General features: G+C 39.0%; 1 protein-coding gene across 3 annotated transcripts in view; it reads right to left on the bottom strand.

Annotated features, from left to right (window-relative positions):
- Window positions 1-2,521: 2,521 nt before the first annotated feature.
- nkd1 (NKD inhibitor of WNT signaling pathway 1) overlaps window positions 2,522-23,531 on the bottom strand; it is a 110,733-nt gene continuing 89,723 nt past the window's right edge. For all 3 annotated transcript variants that reach the window (XM_043706957.2, XM_087995894.1, XM_043706958.2), the window contains 4 exons: window positions 20,156-20,294; window positions 12,575-12,659; window positions 12,118-12,248; window positions 2,522-11,262 (listed from right to left, as the gene is read on the bottom strand). In XM_043706957.2, the coding sequence (XP_043562892.1) occupies window positions 10,673-11,262; window positions 12,118-12,248; window positions 12,575-12,659; window positions 20,156-20,294 (945 nt within the window). In that variant the 3' untranslated portion in view covers window positions 2,522-10,672. The remainder of the gene's footprint in view (window positions 11,263-12,117; window positions 12,249-12,574; window positions 12,660-20,155; window positions 20,295-23,531) is intronic.

The raw sequence follows: 23,531 nt of genomic DNA, 5'->3' as shown, positions 1-23,531 counted from the left end.
TTTAATGTATTTTATAACCTTACCACAGTTGCAATGCTTTTTAAGTCTTAGGAATTGAATAAATAATGTATCAGTATATTGCAACAGTCTGATGTGCTGGTTATTGCAAAGCAAGCCTATATATATTGCACAATGTTCTTGCCCTTCCAAATGCAGAGTCCTTTAAATTAATTGATATACTCATGAGAAGGAATGGTTACAGCAATTAGATCCTAGTTTTATGTATGTTTCAGCTGCAGGGTATTGTGTTTCACAATACTTATTATCTGAGAGCACTAAAACACTTTGTCAGCATAGGCCCTCAAAAATATCTCAACAATTATTATTATTTCCGCCATAGTGTGGGTTTTATTGAATGAAGTCCCAAAACATACCACAATTACAGTGCGTCATTGGAAGGATAGGTATATTACGAACACAAGTTTGAAAATTTGTCAAAATACACTGTGTGTAGTCAAATAGCATAATGCCAAACAGCAAGACATATTATCAGCTTCTCAATGCACATTTTGGCAATATACTGAAGCTCAAAACCATCTCCATAAAAAATGAATATTTCCACATGATGCTGATATTAATGGTGTTGGTACGGAATCGCAAAGAAACTAAGCATTATGCTCAAAACATTGCTTCTGTTTTTGAAATTAAACAATGAAGACAGCAGTCTTTTTATCCCACTCTGTTCTCTGTTATTCTGTTCTATTTTTACTGTAGAAGGTTGGAAGTCTTTGCTGACATATAAATTATGGGGAATTCTGTTCAGATTTCAAAGTAACATTGAGCTCTGAATTCTCTCGAGCTCCAAAGCAGCTGATTTACATCAAACTCTTATGGACAGCTAATGTGACAATTCAGCTGATTCTAAATTAAAATCAAACCCCAGGATATGTATCAAGCAGGTAATTCAATACATCCCAGTGTATAGGCTGAGAGAACCAGCCACATGTCTATCATTTAAACCCAAGGGGGATAGCCTTCAGTTCAAATCAGTCTAATGCATGCTGAAAGCAAACTCTACAAGTCTGACACTATTAATAGAAATTTTACGTTGTTGAAAAAATAAAATAAAATGAAATAACATTTTTGGTGAAAATCTCTCACTGGACAGACTTTTCACTTGGGATTCAAGATCCTGCTGTCAGGAGGAAATGCCAGTCTGGATCCCAAACTTTCTAGCACCAGGACCAAAGAGTGAGTTATATTGAGGCAGGCAATGAAGTGGCTACTTCCAGAAGCCCAGTGCAATGAAGGATAGACTTTAGTTCTGTAAGGCTGGATAGCCAAGAGGAAGCCATCCAGCAGTAAAGGATTAGCAGCTCACATGAGGCTTTGGGATCATGTGGATGTGCCTGAGTTGGACAAAGTCAAAAATCACACAACACCAGGTTATAGTCCAACAGATTTATTTGAAATCACAAGCTTTCAGAGCCACACTCCTTCATCAGGTGCAGGGTTTGGGAGTTGAAGACATATGAAGAAGTGATGCCTCAAGATTGAGGTACCCTGTTAGGACTTGTGAAAAACTTGTAACATAAAAAAGGAGCTACCATCAGACCATCAATGCAGGGGGAGAATCTTCTCCTCTGGTTACCCTTGGGGTCAATATTGCACTCATGGCCAGAGTGTGTGTGGGTGAGAGGGGGAAATAAGGTGTTTGGTAAACATAACAATCTTTTTCCACTCCGGTCCTTGAATCCATCTCAATTCATTCACTCTTAGCAAGCAGCTTGATGTTGACAGGACAATTCCAAACACTGTTTGTAAATCTTTTGAGTCCATCTGCTCAGATATGTTATGACCCACCTGTGGAGCAGTGGGATTTGAACCCAAGTCTTCTGGTCCAGAGTAGGGACATTACCACTGCACCTGAAGACACGGAAGTGTCAGTCACTGATAGTAGATTGGTCTTAATATGACACAGAATTCACTACCCACTACTGCACACAGTTAGACATCACTCTTCTCAGCCAGCATCTTCATAAATACACCCAAGGGGACTCTGCTTACACACTGGCTGGTGGCTAGAAGCTGAGAATGTCACCTCCTCCATTCCCAACTCTGCAGCCATTGAAATATTCTGCACACTGATGAAAAGAATACTGCACAGCTGAAAACAGCAGCCTAAAAATGCACTTGTCTGTTCCCTTCCTGCTTCTCCAATTATCATGTTTTGGTGTTATGGGATATGGCATTAACACAATATACAGGGGTTCCTAATTTATAAATGCCCAACTTACAAACACTTCATACTTATGTGATTGCATACGGGTGCAATTTTAAAGATCTGACATATTAACCTTGCTTCTACCACAATCAGCCACTTTATATTGTTCTGCATTGTGTTCTGACTTGCATATAATCGACTTACAAAGGGCCTCAAGAATGGAACACATTCATAACCTAGGGCTTGCTTGTAGTGACTTTTTTTTGTCTTATTGCACTCACGTAGGCATGTTTGGATGTTTTATAATAGTAAAACTGTATATACATTACAACAACTGTTGTCAAGAAGCTTTTAAACTTATATTCATTTAGCTTTTATTGATCAAGAGAAACAGTGTGTTCACGTTACACATAATAAAGTAATACTTCTCCAGTACATTCAAAATGTGTTTGTGGATTTTTGGCACCAATTCACAAAAAATCTAAGATTTTTAAAAAATTGATATGGGTATTGGATTCTGTTCATTAAACTACTTGGAATGAACAAGGATAATATGTTTAGGAGATACTGATAAGAGGTTAATGAATTAAGTTATACTGAATGACACAGCAAACATTTTAAAAAATTAAATATATTAATAGCATATTTAAAGACTAATTTTGATGCATCATTCTTGCTGCATCCAATCGGATTTTTGAAAAAGGAGAATATATGATGAAATGTAATTACATTTCCATATCTATGATTTTAGCAACATACCCATACTGCAATTCTTTAAATCGCAGTTAATATAATCCTCCATTTCATGATGTTCAAGTTAAACCACATCTTTTGCAATTCTCAAAGGATACAATTTTTTTTTACAATATTCAGATAATGTGAGAACTAGGAAAAGTCACATAGAATGAAACCTTTCATCCTTTCAGACATTGCACTGTTTGCAAAACCTGCCTTCAGTTAAGTAAAACTTAACTGAAGTTGCTAACACAGCAAGATTATTTGAAGAGTTACAAAAAAATTTAATCAAACCAGTTTGAAACAGGATCTGGGGGGCAAGTGGACAATCCATTTTAAGTTAATTCTCCCTAAACACAAGGAATGTCACTCTAGTTTGGTGAGGTTTTCTTAATGCCTCCCAATTCCCCAAAGGAAAACAGTGCAATGCATCATATGTAATAGCTTAGCAAAACATCAAAAAAGCTAGATTAAACAGGAACTAATTCAGGATCAAAACTTGGCATGGTTATTTAGCAGCACATGCTAGATTTGTATACATGATTGTAAATTAAAGGTGCTAAGTACTCCTGCAATTTGCAGTGCATTAAGAGAGGTAGTTACATATCCAGGGCATGGTAATTTTCTCCCCAGGGAGTGAGGAGGGTTATAGAATCAGGAGGGCAAGTGGGAGATATAATGATCCTCGCCTTCAAAGATCCCCTGGATAAAGTCAGAAATGTGGAAGGCTGAAGACAGACTTCACACCTAAATTCACTTCAAGTTCTGTAAGTGGCTAATTATTTGGAATTTCGGTTTAAATAAAAGTTGGCGGGCTTACTACAGACTTCAATAAGGATTGGACCTTTTCTGACCACAAGGATTTGCTAGATCACCTATCTAGCCTCACAGTGACCTCCTTCCTTTTGCCTGGGCCTGATCCCAATAAACTTTTGTTCTAGGAGCTTGTCCATTGTCATTGGCCCTAGGCTGGCTACAATCCCAGCGGTAACCAATAATTCCATTGGCCCTGCTGAGACTGGAAAGCTGCTAGTCCTATGATTGGCATGCAGCTTTTGTGGATGGGATGCCCCACTATCAGACAGTCATTTTCTGTTGATAGTTAATCCCATCAGGGCTTTGGAAATGTCATAGTGATAGCACAAACTGCTGTGCTTTACCATACACTTCATGCATCCAACATCCTGTATTGCCTTGGGTAAATCACGTAAGTGGCTGACATTGTGACAGAAATGGCAAGCAAACAGCTCTCCCATTTAATTTCTAAATTGTGACAGAATGATTTTGAAGACGTTCATGAGTCCTGCCTGAATTTTAGCTTACAGCTACAGAAATGGCAACATAACCACCTCTGAACTATTCACACCCATGACTGTACATGAGATAATAAACATTCTAAAGCAAATAACAGGGATTAAGATCACTAAGAGGTTAAGAACAAAAGAATTAGAAGCAGGATTAAGCCATTTTAACCATTTGAGAAGTTTCCGACCCGTCCCCATAAACCTTCACTTCCTTGTTGATCAAAAAATGTTTAGTTCAGCTTTGTATATATTCAAATCACTGCTGAGGTAAATCCCACAGTATCACAGACTCCTGTGATCTCTCTCAATCCAAATAATATACTGCTTTTCTATTCTTTCTGCCAAAGTAAACAACTTCAAGTATTCTCATATTAAACTGCATTAGCCAAATATTTACTCACTCAATCTATTCTGCAATCCCTCTCCATTCAAACTTACTTAACCTACCTAAATCTCTTTGTTGACTCTATGTCCACTTGATTACTTACTTTCCTACCTATCTTTGTATCATTCAAAGTTTAGCTACTATTACTTTAGCCCCTTTATTCAAATTGTTGATTGAGATTACAAATCACGAAGGCCCCAGCACCAAAACGTGTGGCATTTCTAACTAATTGCAAAAAGCTTTTGACAAAATTAGCAGAGCTGTCCCACAGACTGGTCAAGCAATAGTTCGAGATAGCCAGTCATAGTCACGGTATTTTGCAATGTTCCAGACATCACATTCACAATCCCTATGCCCTGTCTAACCAGAAGGATAGACCCAGAGGTGGTGGAACAGTGTGATATAGGCAGGCACAGCGAGTTGCCTGAGTCTCCTTAATATGGACTCCTAACTACATGAAGTCTCATGTCATTAGATCAAACGTTTACATCAAACTCCTAAAATTACCACATACTGTCCCTCTAGGTGATGAATTAATATGTCAGAGGAAGCATTGAGGTGTCAAAGACATGGAATGTATTCTGGGCGGGTGGTCTTCAATATCCATCACCATCGTTGGCATGACTACTGCCTGTGTTCTGAAGGATAAGCTGTTAGACTGGATCTGCAATAGAAGAAAATCTACTTGACCTTAGATTATTCAATCTCTTATGCAGATGCATTTATCCTTGACAATATTGGTGGGAGTGAACACTGCATAGTCAACATGAAGACAAAGTCCCATCTTCACAAAATGAAGAGCATTGATGCACCATTGTGCTAAATGGTATAGCCTTCAAACAGATCTAGCAACTCGGAACGACATCTGTGAGACAATGTGGGCCATCAGCAGAAATGCAGTCAATCACAATCTGTGGACTGAAGGTTTGACCAATCACTCACTCTCCTACTACCACCAAAGCAGGGGATCAATCTTGGCTAAATGAAGAGTGCAGGATGGCATGCCAAGAGTAGTATCAGTTACACTAAAACAGAGGTGTCAATGTGGGGTGAAGCTACAACACTTACTTTCATGCCAAACAGCATTGGATAGACAGGGCTATGTGATCCCATAATGAATAGATTAGATTTGAGCTCTCCAATCCTGCCACATCCAATCAATGTTGGTGGACAATAAATCCAACCCAGCTAATTAATACTCCATTAGTCTACTCTCAATCAAAGTGATGAAAGAGGTTGTCGACAGTGTTATCTAGTGACAATTGCAAAGCTCGCTTTGATAGTCAGCTATCCAAGAGTATCTGTTTAAAGAATAAAGCTCTTTTAAAAGAAATACTTCTGGCTGAACCACTGCATGACAGTTGAAGAAACATATTGGACTTGATTGTAACTTGGATCAACTGAAAATGTTTTCAGTAAGTTAAAATCTCACACTATTTTATGAAGAAGGTCACTTGTTCAAATGTGCTGAGGGAGTTTAAGGAGTATTGGGATTGCCACTGTAATCAAGAGTCAGGAAAGGCTTTTTTATTCCAGGAAGAACCCTTTGATAAAGTAACATTTTGGTTTGTGGATATTATCTGAAGGATAACTGAAGGAGTTATCTTAATAGGCAAAACTGAAAGTGTGTTAAGTTTTATCTAGAGGCTATAATGAAATCTAACTTCCACCCCATCTCCCCCACCCCACCAATTTAAACACATGTAGCTCAGTCCCATTCTTTGGTTCATAAACAGTTAGGACTATACAATAAACGGTGTTATACTGGTGTAGGATTTTAGCCTGTTGCATGCAGGGGCACAGAGGCTCAGTGATTAGCACTGCTGCCTCACATCACCAGGGACCCAGGTTCAATTCTCGCCTCAGGCGATTGTCTGTGTGGAGTTTGCAAATTCTCACCGTGTCTATGTGGGTTTCCTCCCACAATCCAAAGATGTGCAGGTTAGGTGAATTGGCTATGCTAAATTGCCCATAGTGTTAGGTGGATTAGTCATGAGTGAATGTAGGGGCATGGGTCTGGGTGGGTTGCTCTTTGGAGGATCGGTGTGGTCTTGTTGGGCCAAAGGGTTCCACACTGTAGGGAATCTAATCTAATCATGACTTAGAACATAATGTACTGCCTTAGGAAACAAGCTCAAACTGCAGGTGATAACACAGACTCCCAGCCAACCAAATTAATAATCTTTGTGAAAGATGGGTCCAACTTAATTGATAGAACTATTACTTAACAGCTTGTTGGTGACTGAATGAAAATATCAGCAATTCACTTGTCCGCCACCTATTCAAGATTTCTGAAATGAATACGTTGCCAGTATTGGGGAACTAGTTTGCATAATGGATTGAGTTTGATATTGTAGAAAATTCAAATCTTATCAGTTCATACTAAATGTGATTGAAGCATCTGCAATAGTGATTTTATAACTGTGCTCTTTTAATATTAATTTCTCTTATGCATTTTCAGCTTTAGTATCAGCTTCAGCCAATATTCCTGAATCATTGGCATTTACTAAAATGTTAAATCAAAAACAGAAATAGACAAACATATACTAAAACATTAATTATTTTTATAATTTTTGCTTTTGATCCTTTTGATTCAATCTTTAGAAGTCAAAAATTAATTTCTTTAATCTTTGGTTATGTTACTCTTGGTGAATATATGGTTACCCTTTAGCATTAAAATGAACCTGATAAATTAAATTGTCAATAGTGTTAATTGATTATAATTTATTTATATCTGTAAAATAACTAACTACTTATTACTATGTATACATTGTAAGTTTTATTTAGGTGAACATAATATTTTTTATGATTCTGATTTTGAATGATTCCTTTCACTTACAATGTAAATTTGCAACAATGACCAATTGCTATACACAAACTGATCCAGAGACAGTTGCAGTCTATTGTAAAAACAAAAGGAAATGGCTGGTTAGGGGTTGAATCCCAGTTGCTTATGGGGATCCCATACTTTTGAAACTTCAATAGAAGCAAGTGACTGCATTCAAAGAAGCAAGTTTGGAACTATTATAATTCATGTCATTCCATTATTTATAAAATATTCTCTTCTCAAAATGAAAAAATGTTTTAAATAATGGCACTATGCTAAACAATAACTAGCCTCCAAAATGTAACAAACCTATAAAATCTGGTCCTTAGTAACTATAATTACATTGCAGAACTTTCCATCTCAACGTCTCTCCTCAGAGATACGATGGCCCTCAGGTTTAACCACCATCCCTGACATCTCTCTCTAACGAGACAGAAGCCCTGTGGTCTGGTAAAGCTATAATGACTCACAATCAGATTAGCAGTTTGTGTTTTTGATTGGCTTACAGGCCTTGTTTCCAACTTTCCACTTTTCTCACAAGATAAATAATGTAAAAACTTTGCGACTGCGTATGCAATGTTTCTTATTAGGTCTCATGAGGTTCTGCAGAATTGCATTATGTGAGGTTTGCCTTTTTGCTAAAATGGCAGGCAGTCCTACAAGATCAAAACTCACCGGTCCCGAAGGGCCCATAGTGAAATATTGTTGAACATTGCCAAATAATTAGTCTCTGGGACACCGGTTTGTTGATGTGTTCGACTAATTTACCTTTAATGAATAGGGGTTCCGGTTGGCACAGTTTTACTATTAAATAAATAAAGCATTTAATCAAAACCATCTATATATACTATACAAAATACTGAAAAGATATATTCAATTAAAGGGATACCAAAAAAATTATTTCAGAAGGGAACATGAATTGTGTTACACAAGTAGTTTTACAATTGAATGGTACAATATGTAGTAAATGCAAATTTAAACATTGTTCTTTTACATGGCTGTCAGAAAACATTACACATGTTGGGAATGTACACAATGTGTAAAATATACTAGTGGTGGAGACAAGATTGCATTAGACTTAAGTTTGTTAACACAAGATTGCTAATAATTAAAACACTATGACACAAAAATCCAATATGCTTATCAGACATGTCATTTTCAGTCCAATATATATTTTATAAATACAAAGTATACTTAGGAGGGAAAGACTGCTACATGAGCAGTATTTGTAACATACCTAGCATCAAGGTACAACTCTGTCTAAGCCCAGATAAATGAAAAAGTTCATGGCCTCCTTAATTCCTTAGTAAATCTGAAAAAGGATCCTTGAAATATACTGAGAACGTTTTCTTCAAGGATGCTGTTGCAATGAAACAGTATATTCTTTAAATGTTTGCTTCTATAATTCGTGAGTGGTGATTTCACTGCCCACGGCACCATGCTTTCACGCCTACAGAATTGGACGTGTCCTTTCACTGATGTGAAAGAAAGCACAATTCCACACAGCAATTGACTTCTGATGACATTAGAGTAAATGTGAACATGGGGGAACAGACCTACTTCAGTCTGTGTTGTGTATTTCTGCTGTGTCAGTTTAATTGACACAGCTATCTGAACAGACTGCAACAAAGAAGAGCTTCCCAAAATCAATCATTATTGGAAATACATCACATGATCTTATCAGTAACAATAGTCTATTGTGTGATTTAAACGCAATTGTTTCTAAGTTTATTTTGCTGCTTAATACAAGAAAGATTCACTAACCAAATTTGCCTCTAGTTACATATTTCCTATCTGAAAAGGAAGCATTGACGTTTATTACTGACCTTTTCCTGGAGCAAAGCTGATTTTTTTCAGGGATATCTTCCTTGCTGTGTGAAAAAGGCTGAACACTTAATCGTCAACAGCAGCATGTAGTGCTTTAGAATTCCTCTGTAGTACATTTAAGATGCTGGCCATAGAATTATCAGGATATCTCACTCATTCACAGCCTTCTTCCATTTGTGCAAAAGACTCACCATAACTAACTCCCAACAGGCTTCTGAATATCACCATTATGGGTGAGGTATCTTCATTTGATTATCTCCTATGCTAGTTCAATAAGATTTAGAGATACTACTTGAAAACTGAAGTTGGTTGCATCAAGTTATGTCCCATCTTCCCTGTGCACCACTCATGAAGAAGTCCATTATCATTCCTTTCAGAAAAGACTTGTATCTCAAAAAAGAAAGTCAAACCACAGTTTTAAAAGAAAATGCACCTGAGATAGAATATATACTCGTTAACTTCTCTGAAATGTGTATAGAGCATTGCACCTTCTGTGTAACACGGTCCCATAGCACAGGGTCAATTGTTGTTATGGTGACCTTGAATTTCTCCAGTTGGTGGGATTGGAGTGACAGAATTTGAGTGCTATAACATTGGGGTTAGTTGCATTCATACACATTCTTAGAACTTCCACTGCATAAATATCTCAATTACATGTGAGTGATTACACCCAAGAAGTTAGACAGTAAACCTCCAATCTGTAACACTATGCACTGACTACTGCACAAAGTTTTGAAAATTATGTGCACAGTTTTGACTAACCATTTCACTCCATGTATAATATGTAGTCAGATCAGAAGTAACCTAGGAGGCATGCCACTGTCTTGGATATTTCAAAACAATTCAAATAGGTGTTCAGTCACAAAACATTCAAATCAACAACTCTTCGCCAGAAAGCAATGAATTTAAACAATCAAATAAACTAAGAAAAAAAATGCACCAATCAGGGCACAAATCTTTCAGAACACTTAGCAGCGTTTCTTTCCTTTAGGCTACATCTCAAAAATGTAGAAAACAATTTGACTCCAGAAGGAATAATTAAAAGTACATTATTATAATAACTGTAGTGTTGGCAAATATGGGTAATGTGGAACTTAATACAGAAAATATTTCAAATACAGAAATTTAAATGATACTCTAGACAACACAAAACTTTTACAAAAAATTTACATTAAAACCTCCTGTGGCACATTTTATAGGTTAAAGAAAATAAAATCTGAATTAACACGAGAGGTAGCCAGCTGTTCAAAAGTCTTTTAGTTTCACTTCATCTCATTATTATTCACTGTCAAAGTAATGAACTTTGCATGTTATAGTTAACATCAACAATACTGTGTAGACTGAAGGTGATAAAATCCAGTCAGAAATCTCTCCTTCAAATTGAATAGTGTACTTTTTATGTTCTCATTGAATGCCCTGGTTTTCTCCGCTCATGTCTGGTAGAAATGATGGTAGTGATGATGATGTTCATGGTGGTGATGATGTTCATGTCTCTGAACAATCCGACCAACATGGCCTTCATACAGCATAAGAGATGGCAAATCCCTCACATGCTCTTGCTCTACTACTCTTGAAGGGGGCTGAAAGGTTTTATACACTTGATGGCTATCCTTCGATCTTTGTTTGTGTTTCTTGTGACTCTGTTGATGTTGTTGACCAAGCTGCATGGGTAGATATGGAATATTTGGGGTGACTACAACAGGAGTGGAGGTCAGTGGCATGTAGAGACTTTGTGAAAACTTGTTTTTGCCAACCTTTCCAGCCTGGACCGAAGCCATCATATTTTTGCTCAGGGTTCTCGGCGATTTGACTAAGTGCTTGCTGCTGTCCTGATTACGTAGTCTTTGCTGTAATTCAATCATCCGAGTGTAAGAAGAATGATTAAGGTGACTGTGCCCTCCATCCACAGTTTGACATTTCCTGTGGTGACTGTGCATGACCTCAGGATCATGGGAACGGGATCTGGCATGTTGAGAAACTTTCACATGACTTTCCTTTCTCGAAGCCACTGGAGGTGAACCTGTGGAATAAACACTTAGATCAGTCCAAAGCTTAAAAATAATTTTTATTATAACTTCCTAACAATAACTGTACATTAGCTCCCAAATTCTTAAACTTTTTTTGCATTTGTTGCTTGCCCTGACTTTAGGCTCTTTTCTAGACAATGCTTGCTCCAATTTTTCTGATCAACACAAAGATACAACCTCCATTCAATCCTCTGTGCTGTAAAATGTCTCTTATTGGTTCATGTAAGCTGAGGTTGAAACTATTTGTACAAGAAGTCCCATCCAACCTGGTGTGGCCACTGGATATCACTGGTCAGACAGACCCATGGAAATAGGCAAAAGAGAGACAGAGATAATGTGGATTGCTGTACTCAGAACCTAGTTGAAAATGTGGTGCTGGAAAAGCACAGCAGGTCAGGCAGCATCTGAGGAGCAGCAAAATCGATGTTTTGGGTTACCCAAAGCGTCAATTTTCCTGCTCCTCGGATGCTGCCTGACCTGCTGTGCTTTTCCAGCACCACACTCTCGGCTCTGATCTCCAGCATCTACAGTCCTCACTTTCCTTTAGTTGATTTTGCACTCAGACCCCTAGCCCAGACATCTTTCCCAATCTCTACTGTCTAACACTGCACTTGCCCAGAGTACAACAGTACCTGGTTGGCACGGCAGCCAGTCACAAACATGGCAAATAATGCAATGGCCCTCAAAGCACGCAAATCTACTTGTAGCATACAAATGGGGATTGGCTGATGCAGTCCAGCTGATAGTTAAAATCCAACCTTAATGTCAAAACATAGAAATAAGTAACCACATATCCCCTGTTAAAGAATTACAATATCTTTTTTCTGTTCTAATTTAGATCCTTGTACCTGGTCCAAATTTTGAAGTGTAGTTTTCTATCCCTGCCAAGTCAAGGTAGTGGTTTCTCCTTTCTATGTTCTCATCCACACAGTGGCGATGGCAGCTATTTTGCTGGGGATGCTGGTCACTGTTGTGACGTCTGAAAAAGAGTAACTTGATGTATATTCATTCCATAAGAAATTTAATCTAGATGGTGCTCCAGCTGTTTTTCCTTCAGTGTTTGCAGGCAAAATACAACACGTACTAAATTTTACATAAAAATCAACATACATCCTTGTAAATTGTGAACCACTAATGCAAATTACATTTCATATTGTAGGATTATTTCAGTGTACAATAAAGGGTTTGTATAGCAACAAGTAAAGATTATTCAACATAATCACAATTACATGCTAATCACAGAGACGATCTAAATGTCAGCAGGTTTAACATTTTGAAAAGATACGGAAGGCTTGTTTTCTTTACCTGAGGGGGGCACGGGTTTTCTTCTCGAAATTCTTTGACTCGTCCACACATTTATTTTCAGTTTTTTGCCATGTATTGTTAACATCTAAGATGGAGAAAGTCAAAAGAATTAGCTCTTTCACTTCTAAATGCAGTTTATTGTATGACCCAATATTTACAAGCACAAGAAGTAAAACTAAAATCAGGAATACTGGCAAGAGTGAAGGGCTTTTGCCCGAAACGTCGATTTCGCTGGTCCTTGGATGCTGCCTGAACTGCTGTGCTCTTCCAGCACCACTAATCTAGAAAGAGTGTGGAATTGCAGATTCAAGTAGCAAGCCATGAATTTCTTCCAATCATTTCACCCACCCTCTCCCCATTATGGATCTTAGACAGAAAACTGTGGTGGTGCTGTATGGAGGCTAGTATGCTTTCTTCAATGGACAAAGTTAAAAATCACACAACACCAGGTTATAGTCCAACAGGTTTATTTGGAAGCACAAGCTTTCAGAGCGCTGTTCCTTCATCAGGACACTAGTGGGGCAGGATCAAAGGACACATAATTTATAGTAAAAGTGTCATACAACTGATGGAGCGAGAGCAGGGTTAAAGTCATGTACCAGATGTTAGAGACATGCAGGAACAGACAACCTTCCTAACAATATGGTGGAAATTATTTTTGAGGTTTTCTACCCTAAACCTGAATCTTTTATCTGGAATCAGAAATCCACCTAGTTCCAATTTAAACATTCAAATGGATTTATTTTAACTTACTAGGTGGCAGTGTATTTAAACTTGAAAGATTGATGCCTATTGATTCTGATTGAATGAACTGAAACCACACATGTATTTATTTTGCAAAGCCCTTTCAAGTTATATTATATTATAGGGCTCTTATAGCACAGTGATAATGTCCCTACCTCTGAAGCAGGAGGCCCCAGTTGGGATCCAATCAGCTCCAAAAGTTGTGATACACATTTGGGAGAAGTGGGGAATTGTAGCCAGGTCTCCTAGCTCAGAGGTAGGGACACTGCCCCAGAATGCACCAAAGGGCCTCACTTTAATGCTTAAACAGGGAGTTGAACACTACACCCTCAGATTACAAGTCCTATACTTCACCAGCTGAGCTATCTGAGCTCTAAACTACAGATCTATGCTTGGCTCAATTGGTACAGCATTCGCATAGAGGCCAGGAGCATAGGCAGAAATGTTGTGCTGAAAGCTCACTGCAAAACTAAAAGTGTGCGCACTGTTAGAGATGACACCATTCAGATGAGACATCATGTTTCATCTGGCTGTCCAAGAAGCTTAGTTAGACTTTATCTGGAGTACTAAATCAGAAAGGAGATTAATGCCCTCAAGGGAGATTCAACAAACTTGGTCCCAAGATGGTGGGACTGGCCTATAAAGAGAGATTGGGCAAACTGGACCTGTATACTTTAGCGTTTCAAAGAATGAAAGGTGATCTCGTTAAAATCTACCAAATACTTAAAAGGAATAGACAGGTAGTGTTTGGGAGTCTAAAACTAGGAGGCACCATTTAAAATTAATGGGATACCACTTATGGTGGACATAAGGATGTCCACATAAGGATGTGGACATAAGGACAGTTGTCAAATCTTTGGAATTCTCTATCACAGAGGGTTGTGGAGGCTCAGTGTTTGAGTACGTTTACGGTAGAGACTGATAGATTTTGGATTCCCAGTGGTGTATAGGGTTATGGGGATATAGTGAGTTGAAATATTTGATCAGCCTTGATCCTATTGAATGGTAGGGCAAACTTGACAGGCTAACTGGCCTGTTCTTGTTCCTATATTCCTAAAGCGTGTGCGCAAGTGCACTCAGATCCTTCTGCTCCGTCACCCCCTTTAGAATTGTACCACTTATTTTGTGTTGTCTGTTCACATTATTCCTACTAAAATGTCTCTGCATTGAACTTCTTCAACCTTTCTGCTCACTCCCTCAACTTTTGAATGTCCTTTTGAAGGTCTACAATGTCCTTCTCACAGTTTACGATGCTTCCTAGTTTTGAATCATCCATCAGCTCTGAAATTATCCCTGGCACACCAAGATCTAGATCATTAAGATACATTAGGAAAATCAAGGGTCTCAATATTGAACCCTGATGAACTCCACTACAAACCTTCCTGCACCCCCCAAAAAAATCCATTGACCATATAATATGTGAAAATGTGATAATGTTGCAATACAAATGAGAATCTCCTTTGTTCTCTCAAATCCATAAACTTTCCCCATAATGGAGATCATAACTGCATCCAATCATAATACTAGGTAATGTGCTAGTCTCACTGTTTTAAATTTTCATAGAATTCTGCACATACTAAATTTAATTAGCATAACAAACTTTGTCCTGCATTGCTTGCTAATTTCAATCTTTGTTCACATTATACATTACTTGATTGGATGTATCTTTCGTTTCATGGGTTGCTTTTTTCAATGCACCCAAAGTCCTATCCAGTTACAAAAATCTATCTTTACTCGACTTTGACTACCAGGCTCCTGAAACATGCTACTATTTTCTAAAAGAAGGATTTAATATCTTTCATTATATTTGCATATTTTGTACATTTTTTAAATCACTTAATTCATAATTCAGTTGCTTCAAACGATTTTTAATAAATTTGCTCAAACCCTTTGTTCACAGGCCACAATTAGTACCATTGAGTAACTTGAAATTATTTGCTTAAGAATAGACACCAATACTTTTCCTCTCATGCTGAGTGGCCTGTACATCAGGGATTACATTTTATATGTTTTCTTTATGAAATACAGGAGCCTAAGCTATTTTCTGACCATTTATTACCTCTGTACTTAATGAACTTCAAAAACAAAACACTTACAACTCTCTTTACCTCCAGTCCCACTTCCTTCCGTTCTCTTGGAAACATTCCATCTGGGCCTGTTCTCTTGCAAATATCAGGGTTTTGTGTTGTTTTTCAAATAACTTTTTTCGCAATCTCTGATTTTATCCACAAATCAAATAAATCAGCTCTTTCCAATCACTGGAAAGAGTTCTCCATTGAAACATGCAAAAAACTTCCAACAACTTTATTTTCTCCTACATTTTCTTACTTGTTAGTTTCAGTAAGGCACTTCCACTTCAATACAATACTTCGCATATTTCAGACACACAAAAAAAACTTGTTTCATCAGTATCTCCTGCAAGTTCTTCTCCAAATACTTAAATTCTGGACTATCAGTGAGATATTGGATTATTAACAAACCTTTTTTGGTGCTTCAACTGAACTTGAGGCTCCAAAATAGCACGTGTCATGCACACGTGGAGTGAATTTCACCTTAATACCATCTCATTGACTATGCTAATACACTTGCAGTGAACATTTTCCAGAAATGTACAGAGCAGATAGTTGATACTAATCAGCATATAATGCTGATTTTACATTAATGATGTCTTTCTGGAGCTCAGTGCTCCAACAATCATGGCTGGACTGATGCTTTATTTCAAAAATAAATATCTACGAGATTGAGAATGAAAAAAGGTCATGCAAAGCAGCACAAGCTGCTGGAATGGGTGGGGATAGGGCCATTTCTAGAGTTCTCAAAAGAGGAACAAGTCAGTCCAAGGATTCTCCTTCCTGAACGTCACCACAGAACAACAAGAGAGGAGTTTTAGTTTTAGTAAATTCAATTTTCCTGGAATACGTAATCAAGTCGGGTCAAGTGGGAGTGCTAAGCCCCAAAACTGAAACTTCAGAGTAAGGAATTGTCAATGATCATGCAAGGGACTATTACCATGAACTTTAATGGGTTAGGCCCTGTTCCAGGCTGCACTGAAGGACAGTTACAACACCTACAGTTTCCTATTTATATTTTGATCATGGGATATGGATTTCACTGGCAAGATCAGCATTTGTTGCCTATTCCTAAATGTCCTTGAATCGAATGGCTTGTTCGGCTATCTCTGAGGACACAAAAACAGAAATTGCTATAAAAACTCAGCAGGTCTGACAGCATCTGTGGAGAGAAATCAAGGTTAACATTTCGGTTAAGTGACCCTTTAATAGTTTTAAGGTGACTGGGAAATATTTAAAAGGGACTTGAGGGGCAGCTTGTTCTACACAAAGTAGATAGAACAAGCTGACAGAGGAAGTGGTAGATGCAAGTACAGTTAAGACATTTGGACAGATACATGAATAGGAAAGGTTTAGATGAATATGGGTCAAACGTAGGCAAATGGAACTAGTTCAGTTTAAGAAACTTAGTCTGCATGGTTGAATTGAGTTCTGAGGAAAGGCCATTGGACCTGAAATGTTAACTTTGATCTCTCTCCACAGATGCTGCCAGACCGCTGAGATTTTCCAGCAATTTCTGTTTTTGTTTCTGATTTCTAGCATGCACAGTTCTTTTAGTTTTTACTCCTGAGGACTGTGAAGAGTCAGCTACTATACTGTGGGTCTGCAGTCACATATCGACCAGACCAGGTCAGGACAGTAAATTTCCTTCCTCAAGGACATTACTGAAACAAACTGGTTTTTATGTCAGCTTTTAACTAAGGTTTTTGAAATCAAAGCTGAATTCAAATTTCACCAGGTATCACAGGTGGGATTTGAACTCGTATGACCAGAACATTAGAGTAGGCCACTGGATTACCAGTGCAGTGACATTACCACTACACCACTGAACAGACAATCTCTTATGCAATAAAGTATTCTAACAAAGATTCCCCATAGGTTGGAAGGCATGTGACAAGCTAAAGACCCCAGCAGCTGCACATAAGTCAATCCATTTACGTTATTATACATGTAAAGCCATGCCAAAAACAAAATTGAAAGAGATGTACACTTAACTGAATTCTAAAAAAAAAAATCAGAGGGGGCATTAGAGGCAATTTCATTTAATTCCCGCTCTTACCAGAAACAAATAGGCCAAGCAAGCAGCAAGATGGCAGATTTCCCCATGGTTCAAGGTGTCACCCAGTGCATTCAAATCACTTTGTCAGTGTCACATCTCAACTCTACCTTCAACTGGAAACAAAAGGGATTGTACTCACTAGCATCCAGCTATAGGTTGCAAGTTTAATGTATTTTAGGGAAGGAAAACTGCTGTCCTTCCCTGAGAGTACTGAGTACAGTTCTGGCTGCCCCCACTATAGGAAGGATATCATTAAACTAAAAAGAGTGCAAAACAGATTTACAAGATGTTACTGAGACTGGAGTGTTTGAGTTACAAGGAGGGGCTGGATAGGATGGGATTTATTTCCTCCTAGAGTGCAGGAGGTAGAAGGCTGACCAAATGATGGTTTACAAAATCATGAGGGGTATAGCTAAGGTGAATAGCCAAGGCTTTTTCCCCAGGGTACGGGAATCCAAAACTAGAGGGTATAAGGTTTAAGGTGAGAGGGGAAAGATTTAAAAAGGGGCCTGAGGGGCAACTTTGTTTACACAAAAATATGTGGAACAAGCTGCCAGGAAGAAGCAGTATGTGCAGGTACAGTCACAACATTTAAAAGACATTTGGACAGGTACATGAATAGGAAAGGTTTAGATGAACGTTGGTCAAACATAGGCAAATGGGACTAGTTCAGTTTAAGAAAAATAGTCTGCACAGTTGAGTCAGGCCGAAGGGTCTATTTCCATACTGGACAATTTTACCTGGCCTACACATGACTCTAGGCCCACAGCAATGTGACTGGCTGTTAACTGCCCCTCTGCACTACTTGGGATGGACAATAAATGGCGGCCCAGCTACCAACACCCACATTCCATGAAAATGCAGATCAAAGCCTGCCATCCTCACAGCAGTCAGAATGCCTTCAGTCTGTGGAAGCTCACTGTGACAGGCGCATTTTTTTCATTACATTGAACTAAAGGATGAGTACAAGATGTGGAGAATGGTCACTGATGACCTGGCTCAAGATTCATTCGAGCAAACTACACAGATGGGTGCTGCCTGCTGTATACAATGCAAGCCACATTTTCACATTTTGAGACAGACCAGACCACTGGCGTTTTGAAACAATATGTAAACTACTTGTTCTACACTACAGGAGCTGGACATTGTCCTTTAAGGCATACAGAGCATGAGGGAGCACTGGCAAGAGAGCACACAAGATTCCAGATCTGCTGTCACAAATCTATATGTTTTCCCTTTTGCTTTGGGTGAGGGTGAGTGGGGAAGATGTATCTCACTAATGTATAAGTATCTCACTAATGCTTATACCATCTCACTATGATGGGTAGTGAGATGGTACAGCATGAGGCTTGATGGGAGGTGGACCCAGTTGCAGCAACAGAGTGGGTGCAAGGTATTGAAGAGAAGACGGTGGCGCTTAGGCGGAGCATTTCTCCATGACACTGCCTCAATCCAGCTAGCAATCTCCAACCAGACAGCACGGTCTGGTGTTGTTGCCTCCACTGCTGGACTTGAGGGAAGGGGAAGTTTCAAGTCGGCAGCAGCCCTCCCAGCAGAACCTTCAGGACCCTGCCCACAAGGCTGGCCATCAACTTCCCCCGATCTACCAATTCCAGGGTAAATGTCAGGAACTGTGCAGGGTAGACTGACTGTCCAGGCGTACAACAGACAGTTAAAGATTGTCCAAGCTAAGGGATGCCAATGAATTCTGGGATATTTGCTGAGTGGATATTGTTCCTGGACAGAACATGGTAAGGTGGGCTGGACATCAGACTTGAGAGATGTTATTGGGATATAGTATATAGTTAATGAGGAGAGTTTGGTCATGGAGATAACTCACTGGATGTCACAACGAGAACCAGACCAGACGACTCGGTGACACTCGCAGTTAGCCCAAAAAACATAAAACTCAGCCCAGATGGTTGATAAAAGGAGGCATTTTCAGAGTGGCAACCATAATTAGTAAAGCGCCAAAGATTAGCACTGGATCCACAGCATTACAATTTATATGAGTGACTTGGATGACAGAAGTGAATGTATGATCGATAGGTTTGCAGATGACAAAATAGATGGGAAGGCAAGTGGTGAGGATGACAAGTTGAGGGGGTGAAAAGTCAACAGAAAGAATATATTGTAGGAAAATGTGAGGTTATGAACTTTTGCAGGAAGAATGGAGGAGCTGTATATTATTTAAATACAGAAAGCTGCCTCACTGAGGGACCTGGGAGCCTGGCAGCAGTCTATGCATTATATAAAAGATACACAAGTGAAGTACACATGGTGATCCCTACACCCAGTTTTGATCTACATTTGAACGGATTACATTTTTAGCCATTTAAATTAACTGCACAGTGTTACATTCCTGCCTCTTGAAAGACTTAATTAATATTTAAAATATTAAGTTGAGGGGGTGCAAGAAGAGGAGATTTCAGAGCACCCTTCTTTGTATGCAACTCCCTCACAAATTGAGAGCTCTGCAGAACAGAATATATTGGCCTCATTACATAACTTTTGAAGCAACAATGAATCTAAACCTTTACAACGATTGCTTACAATCTATTTAACTGAAAGTGTGATTTTCACTAAGATCTGTCTATTTAAATTGAGTGTTTTGAGAGAGAGAGAGTTCTGGGAATTCACATTATATAACCCTTCATTTGCAAATAAGTTCAACAAACTAGTAGGATAATCTTTCGCATCCAATCTGACCTGTTTGATTGCCTTTATTTTTCTGGCTTGCATCAGGTGTCACAGTTAGCTTTACCCGCAATGTCTTACTGGAACTTGGTGAGTGGTTCACAGATGCATCGACCACCTCATAGATTGTGTGCAGAAGACTAGTGATATCCTGCAAAGGTAGTAAAACAAAAGTGGTACAGTATTTTATCAACATAGTTCCTTCCAAAAATGCAGACTTTTACAAATTAAGCTCTGTTGAGAGTTTTTATAGCTTATGCAAGACATTTATAAAAGCTAAAATTAAATACAGAAGAAAATGAGCAATCAGTCAGAAAGCAACATGTTAACTTGAATGCTATGAAACCTAACAAAATAACCTGACAGGATCACTTCAATCTCAGAAAAGTATTCTCTACTGATCAAGGCAACGTACCCAGTTTCCACCACTATACCCCTTGAATGAGACTGTCAATTAAAGGCCAACCTTAGCTATGAACTCAAAATAAAAGGCCTAACTTCACTCAGTACTATGTTAGTAAAAGACAGCACTGCTGAAAGTACAAACAAATACATTTTATTCATACCAACAATAAATATGCCAGTTTTCATATAGGAAAGAAAAGAGAAGGCAATGCAATATTGGATTCTTCATCTCTGGTCAATTAAGAATGACAACACTGACAGAGTCATGTTGGGATGGAATCTTCCCCAGGACGGCATCACATTGGAAGCAAGCCTGAAAAGCAGGTCAATTCTGGCTAGGGGTGGATTGAGATTCCTTGCACAATCATACTAATCTCACCTCATTCAGAATGGGTGTGAGCTTCAGCCCACATTGAACAATGAATTCTCAGGAGCAGGCAGGACCTTCTCGGCCTAGAAGGGACCAGACACAATAATATTGTGGACAACCAATAGCTCAGTGAAAGCCTGGAGGATCATTCAGCCCTATGCTAGTCACCTCCACTCATCCACTGGAGGATACTTCAGTCTGCTGTTGTCAGATGTGCAGACACATGGTGAGAGATTGTTGGAGATGGTGAACTGTATCTAGCCAGAAACTGATTCTTTGCTTCTCCAATCGAGGTGCCAACAGACAATAAAAGAAGGGGAGGTTGCAGCATTCCCCAGTTCCACTCTGCCCTCCATTTCCACCCCACCACTTCACAGACTGAGTTCTCCTGAAATGGAGACCAGTGTTCATGGTCAGAAGTTGTTGAACTCAACGCTGACTCCTGTTCAACATTTGCGTTCAACAATTCATAGCCTGAACTGCATTTTGATTTCACCAACTTCTCCACTCGGTTTCATTTGTATGTGATCACTCTCAACAAGGATCATTGACTTTTTCACTATTCATACCTAAAATTAATGCAGACTCTTCAACTATATCTGTATTCTCATTCCACTGGCACTCCCTTTGTCTTTTGCTCTGGACACCCTCATCATCTTGCCCCTCCCCTTTTGTCAACTACATCAAAATGAATTATTTTCCAGACCTGTTCAGTTCTGAAGAAGTTATACTAGACTCTCCTTCTCTCTCCACAGATGCCTCCAGATCTGCTGAGCTTCTCCAGCACTGTTTTATTTCACAACTCCAGCTGATTTGCTTTAATTGGCAGTAAGACAGTATGTGGCTTTCAAGAAAAAATATATTTAGGCTTGCTCTAGGCAAGGCCCATAATGGAACTTCTCTCCAGAAGCCTGAGATCACCACAGTACACAGTGTTGTTCACGTATATGTGAGTGCAATTAATGCAAAGACGAGTTTCTCTATACGCAGCTTGACTAAAGCAAATGAATATACTACCAGCAGAACCCAAGTTAAGCAGGATGCTATAGTTAATGAAACAGAAAGAAATACATCATAAGAATCCGACGAAGCATGTCTCAAATAACAAGCAGCAGACTTCTAACAACCAGGTGCTTTAAAAAAAATTTTAAACAGAAGAACAGTTATCCATAGCTCTGTCAGACTGGAATATGTCTGCACTACCATTTCCATGGGGCTGTTTGCCTTTGTCTTACCAACTCACTGCCCTCTTTCTGTCTCTAAGTGACCCCTTGTCCCATGTCACAATCATTGATTGCCCATTCCTCATTAGAGGAGACATCACCATTTCTTCCTCTCTTAAGAAGGCTTTCTTTGAGTTCGGATTCATAATATATTGGGGAAGGATGTTCTAATGGCACGGGCTCCACTAGAGTCCTGGAATATTGCATTAGTAGGGCTGTGGATTGGGCTTTAAACTAAATAGTAGGGTGGGTAGGTTCAGTTGCATGGAAAACTATAGGAAAAGTTAAAAGGGGGGGGGGGGGAGGTGGGGGCGAATGGCTTAAAAGGTTAAAGTTTCCACAACAAGTAATAGGATAGCGAAAATGGAATGGGTCAGGAATCTAACTTTAGGCACAGCAGATAAAGGGAAATCTTTGAGGGGGAAAAAGGGAAAAGCAACTGTGAAAGGGAAAAAAAAGACCCTGTTGTGAGTTTTGAACAGGCTTCTTAGAAGTCATCAGGATGTGGGGAAGAAAGTAAATGAGGAGAAAGAAAAGGCATGCAGAAAGACACTATTATAATAATCATGGGGCGGGGGACTTCAATATATAGGTGAACTGGAAAATCAGGTTGGTAGTGTATTTCAAGAAAAGGAATTCATAGAATGACTACGAGGTGGATTTTTGGGTACAGCCCACTAAGGAACAGGCAGTCCTGGATTTGATTATGTGTAATGAAGCAGACTTGATTAGGGAGCTTAAGGTGAAAGAACCTCTCGGGGGCAGTGATCATCACATGATGGAATTCACCCTGCAGTTTGAGAGAGAGAAACTGGAATCAGATATAATGGTGTTACAATTGCGTAAAAGGTAACTACAAAGGCATGGAGGAGGAGCTGGTCAGAGTTGATTGGAAGGGAAGCCTAGTAATGAAGACAGAGGAGCAGCAATGACATGAGTTTCTGGGGATTTTTTGGGAGGCACAGAGAAATTCATCCTAAGGAAGAAGAAGAGGCAACTATGGCTGACAAGGGAAGACAGGGACAGCATAACAGAAAAGAAAAAAAATAATACAATGCGGTGAAGATTATTGGGAAGCCAAAGGATTGGCAGCCTTTAAAAAAATGCAGAGAATACCTAAAAAAGCAAGGAGGTAGGAGATGAAATGAGAGAGTAAGCCAGCTAGTGGCATTAAACAAGATTACAAGAGTTTTATTTAAGTTATCTAAAAAAGAGAGAGAGAGAGAGAGTGGGCATTGGACTGTGGAAAATGAGGCTGGAGAAGTAGTAATGAAGCAAAGAAAAAAGGAACTGAATAGGTAATTTGCATCTATTATCACATTGGAAGATACCAGCAGCATATCAAGACTTCAAGAGGGACAGGTGAGTGTAGTGACCATCACTAAGGAAA

This window comes from Chiloscyllium plagiosum, unplaced genomic scaffold, assembly GCF_037043375.1.
Source record: "Chiloscyllium plagiosum isolate Xiang-an unplaced genomic scaffold, Cpla_swu_hap1 HiC_scaffold_17, whole genome shotgun sequence".
NCBI lineage: Eukaryota > Metazoa > Chordata > Chondrichthyes > Orectolobiformes > Hemiscylliidae > Chiloscyllium > Chiloscyllium plagiosum.
Note: the sequence above shows the minus strand (reverse complement) of the source record. Positions and strands in the feature narration are given on the sequence as shown.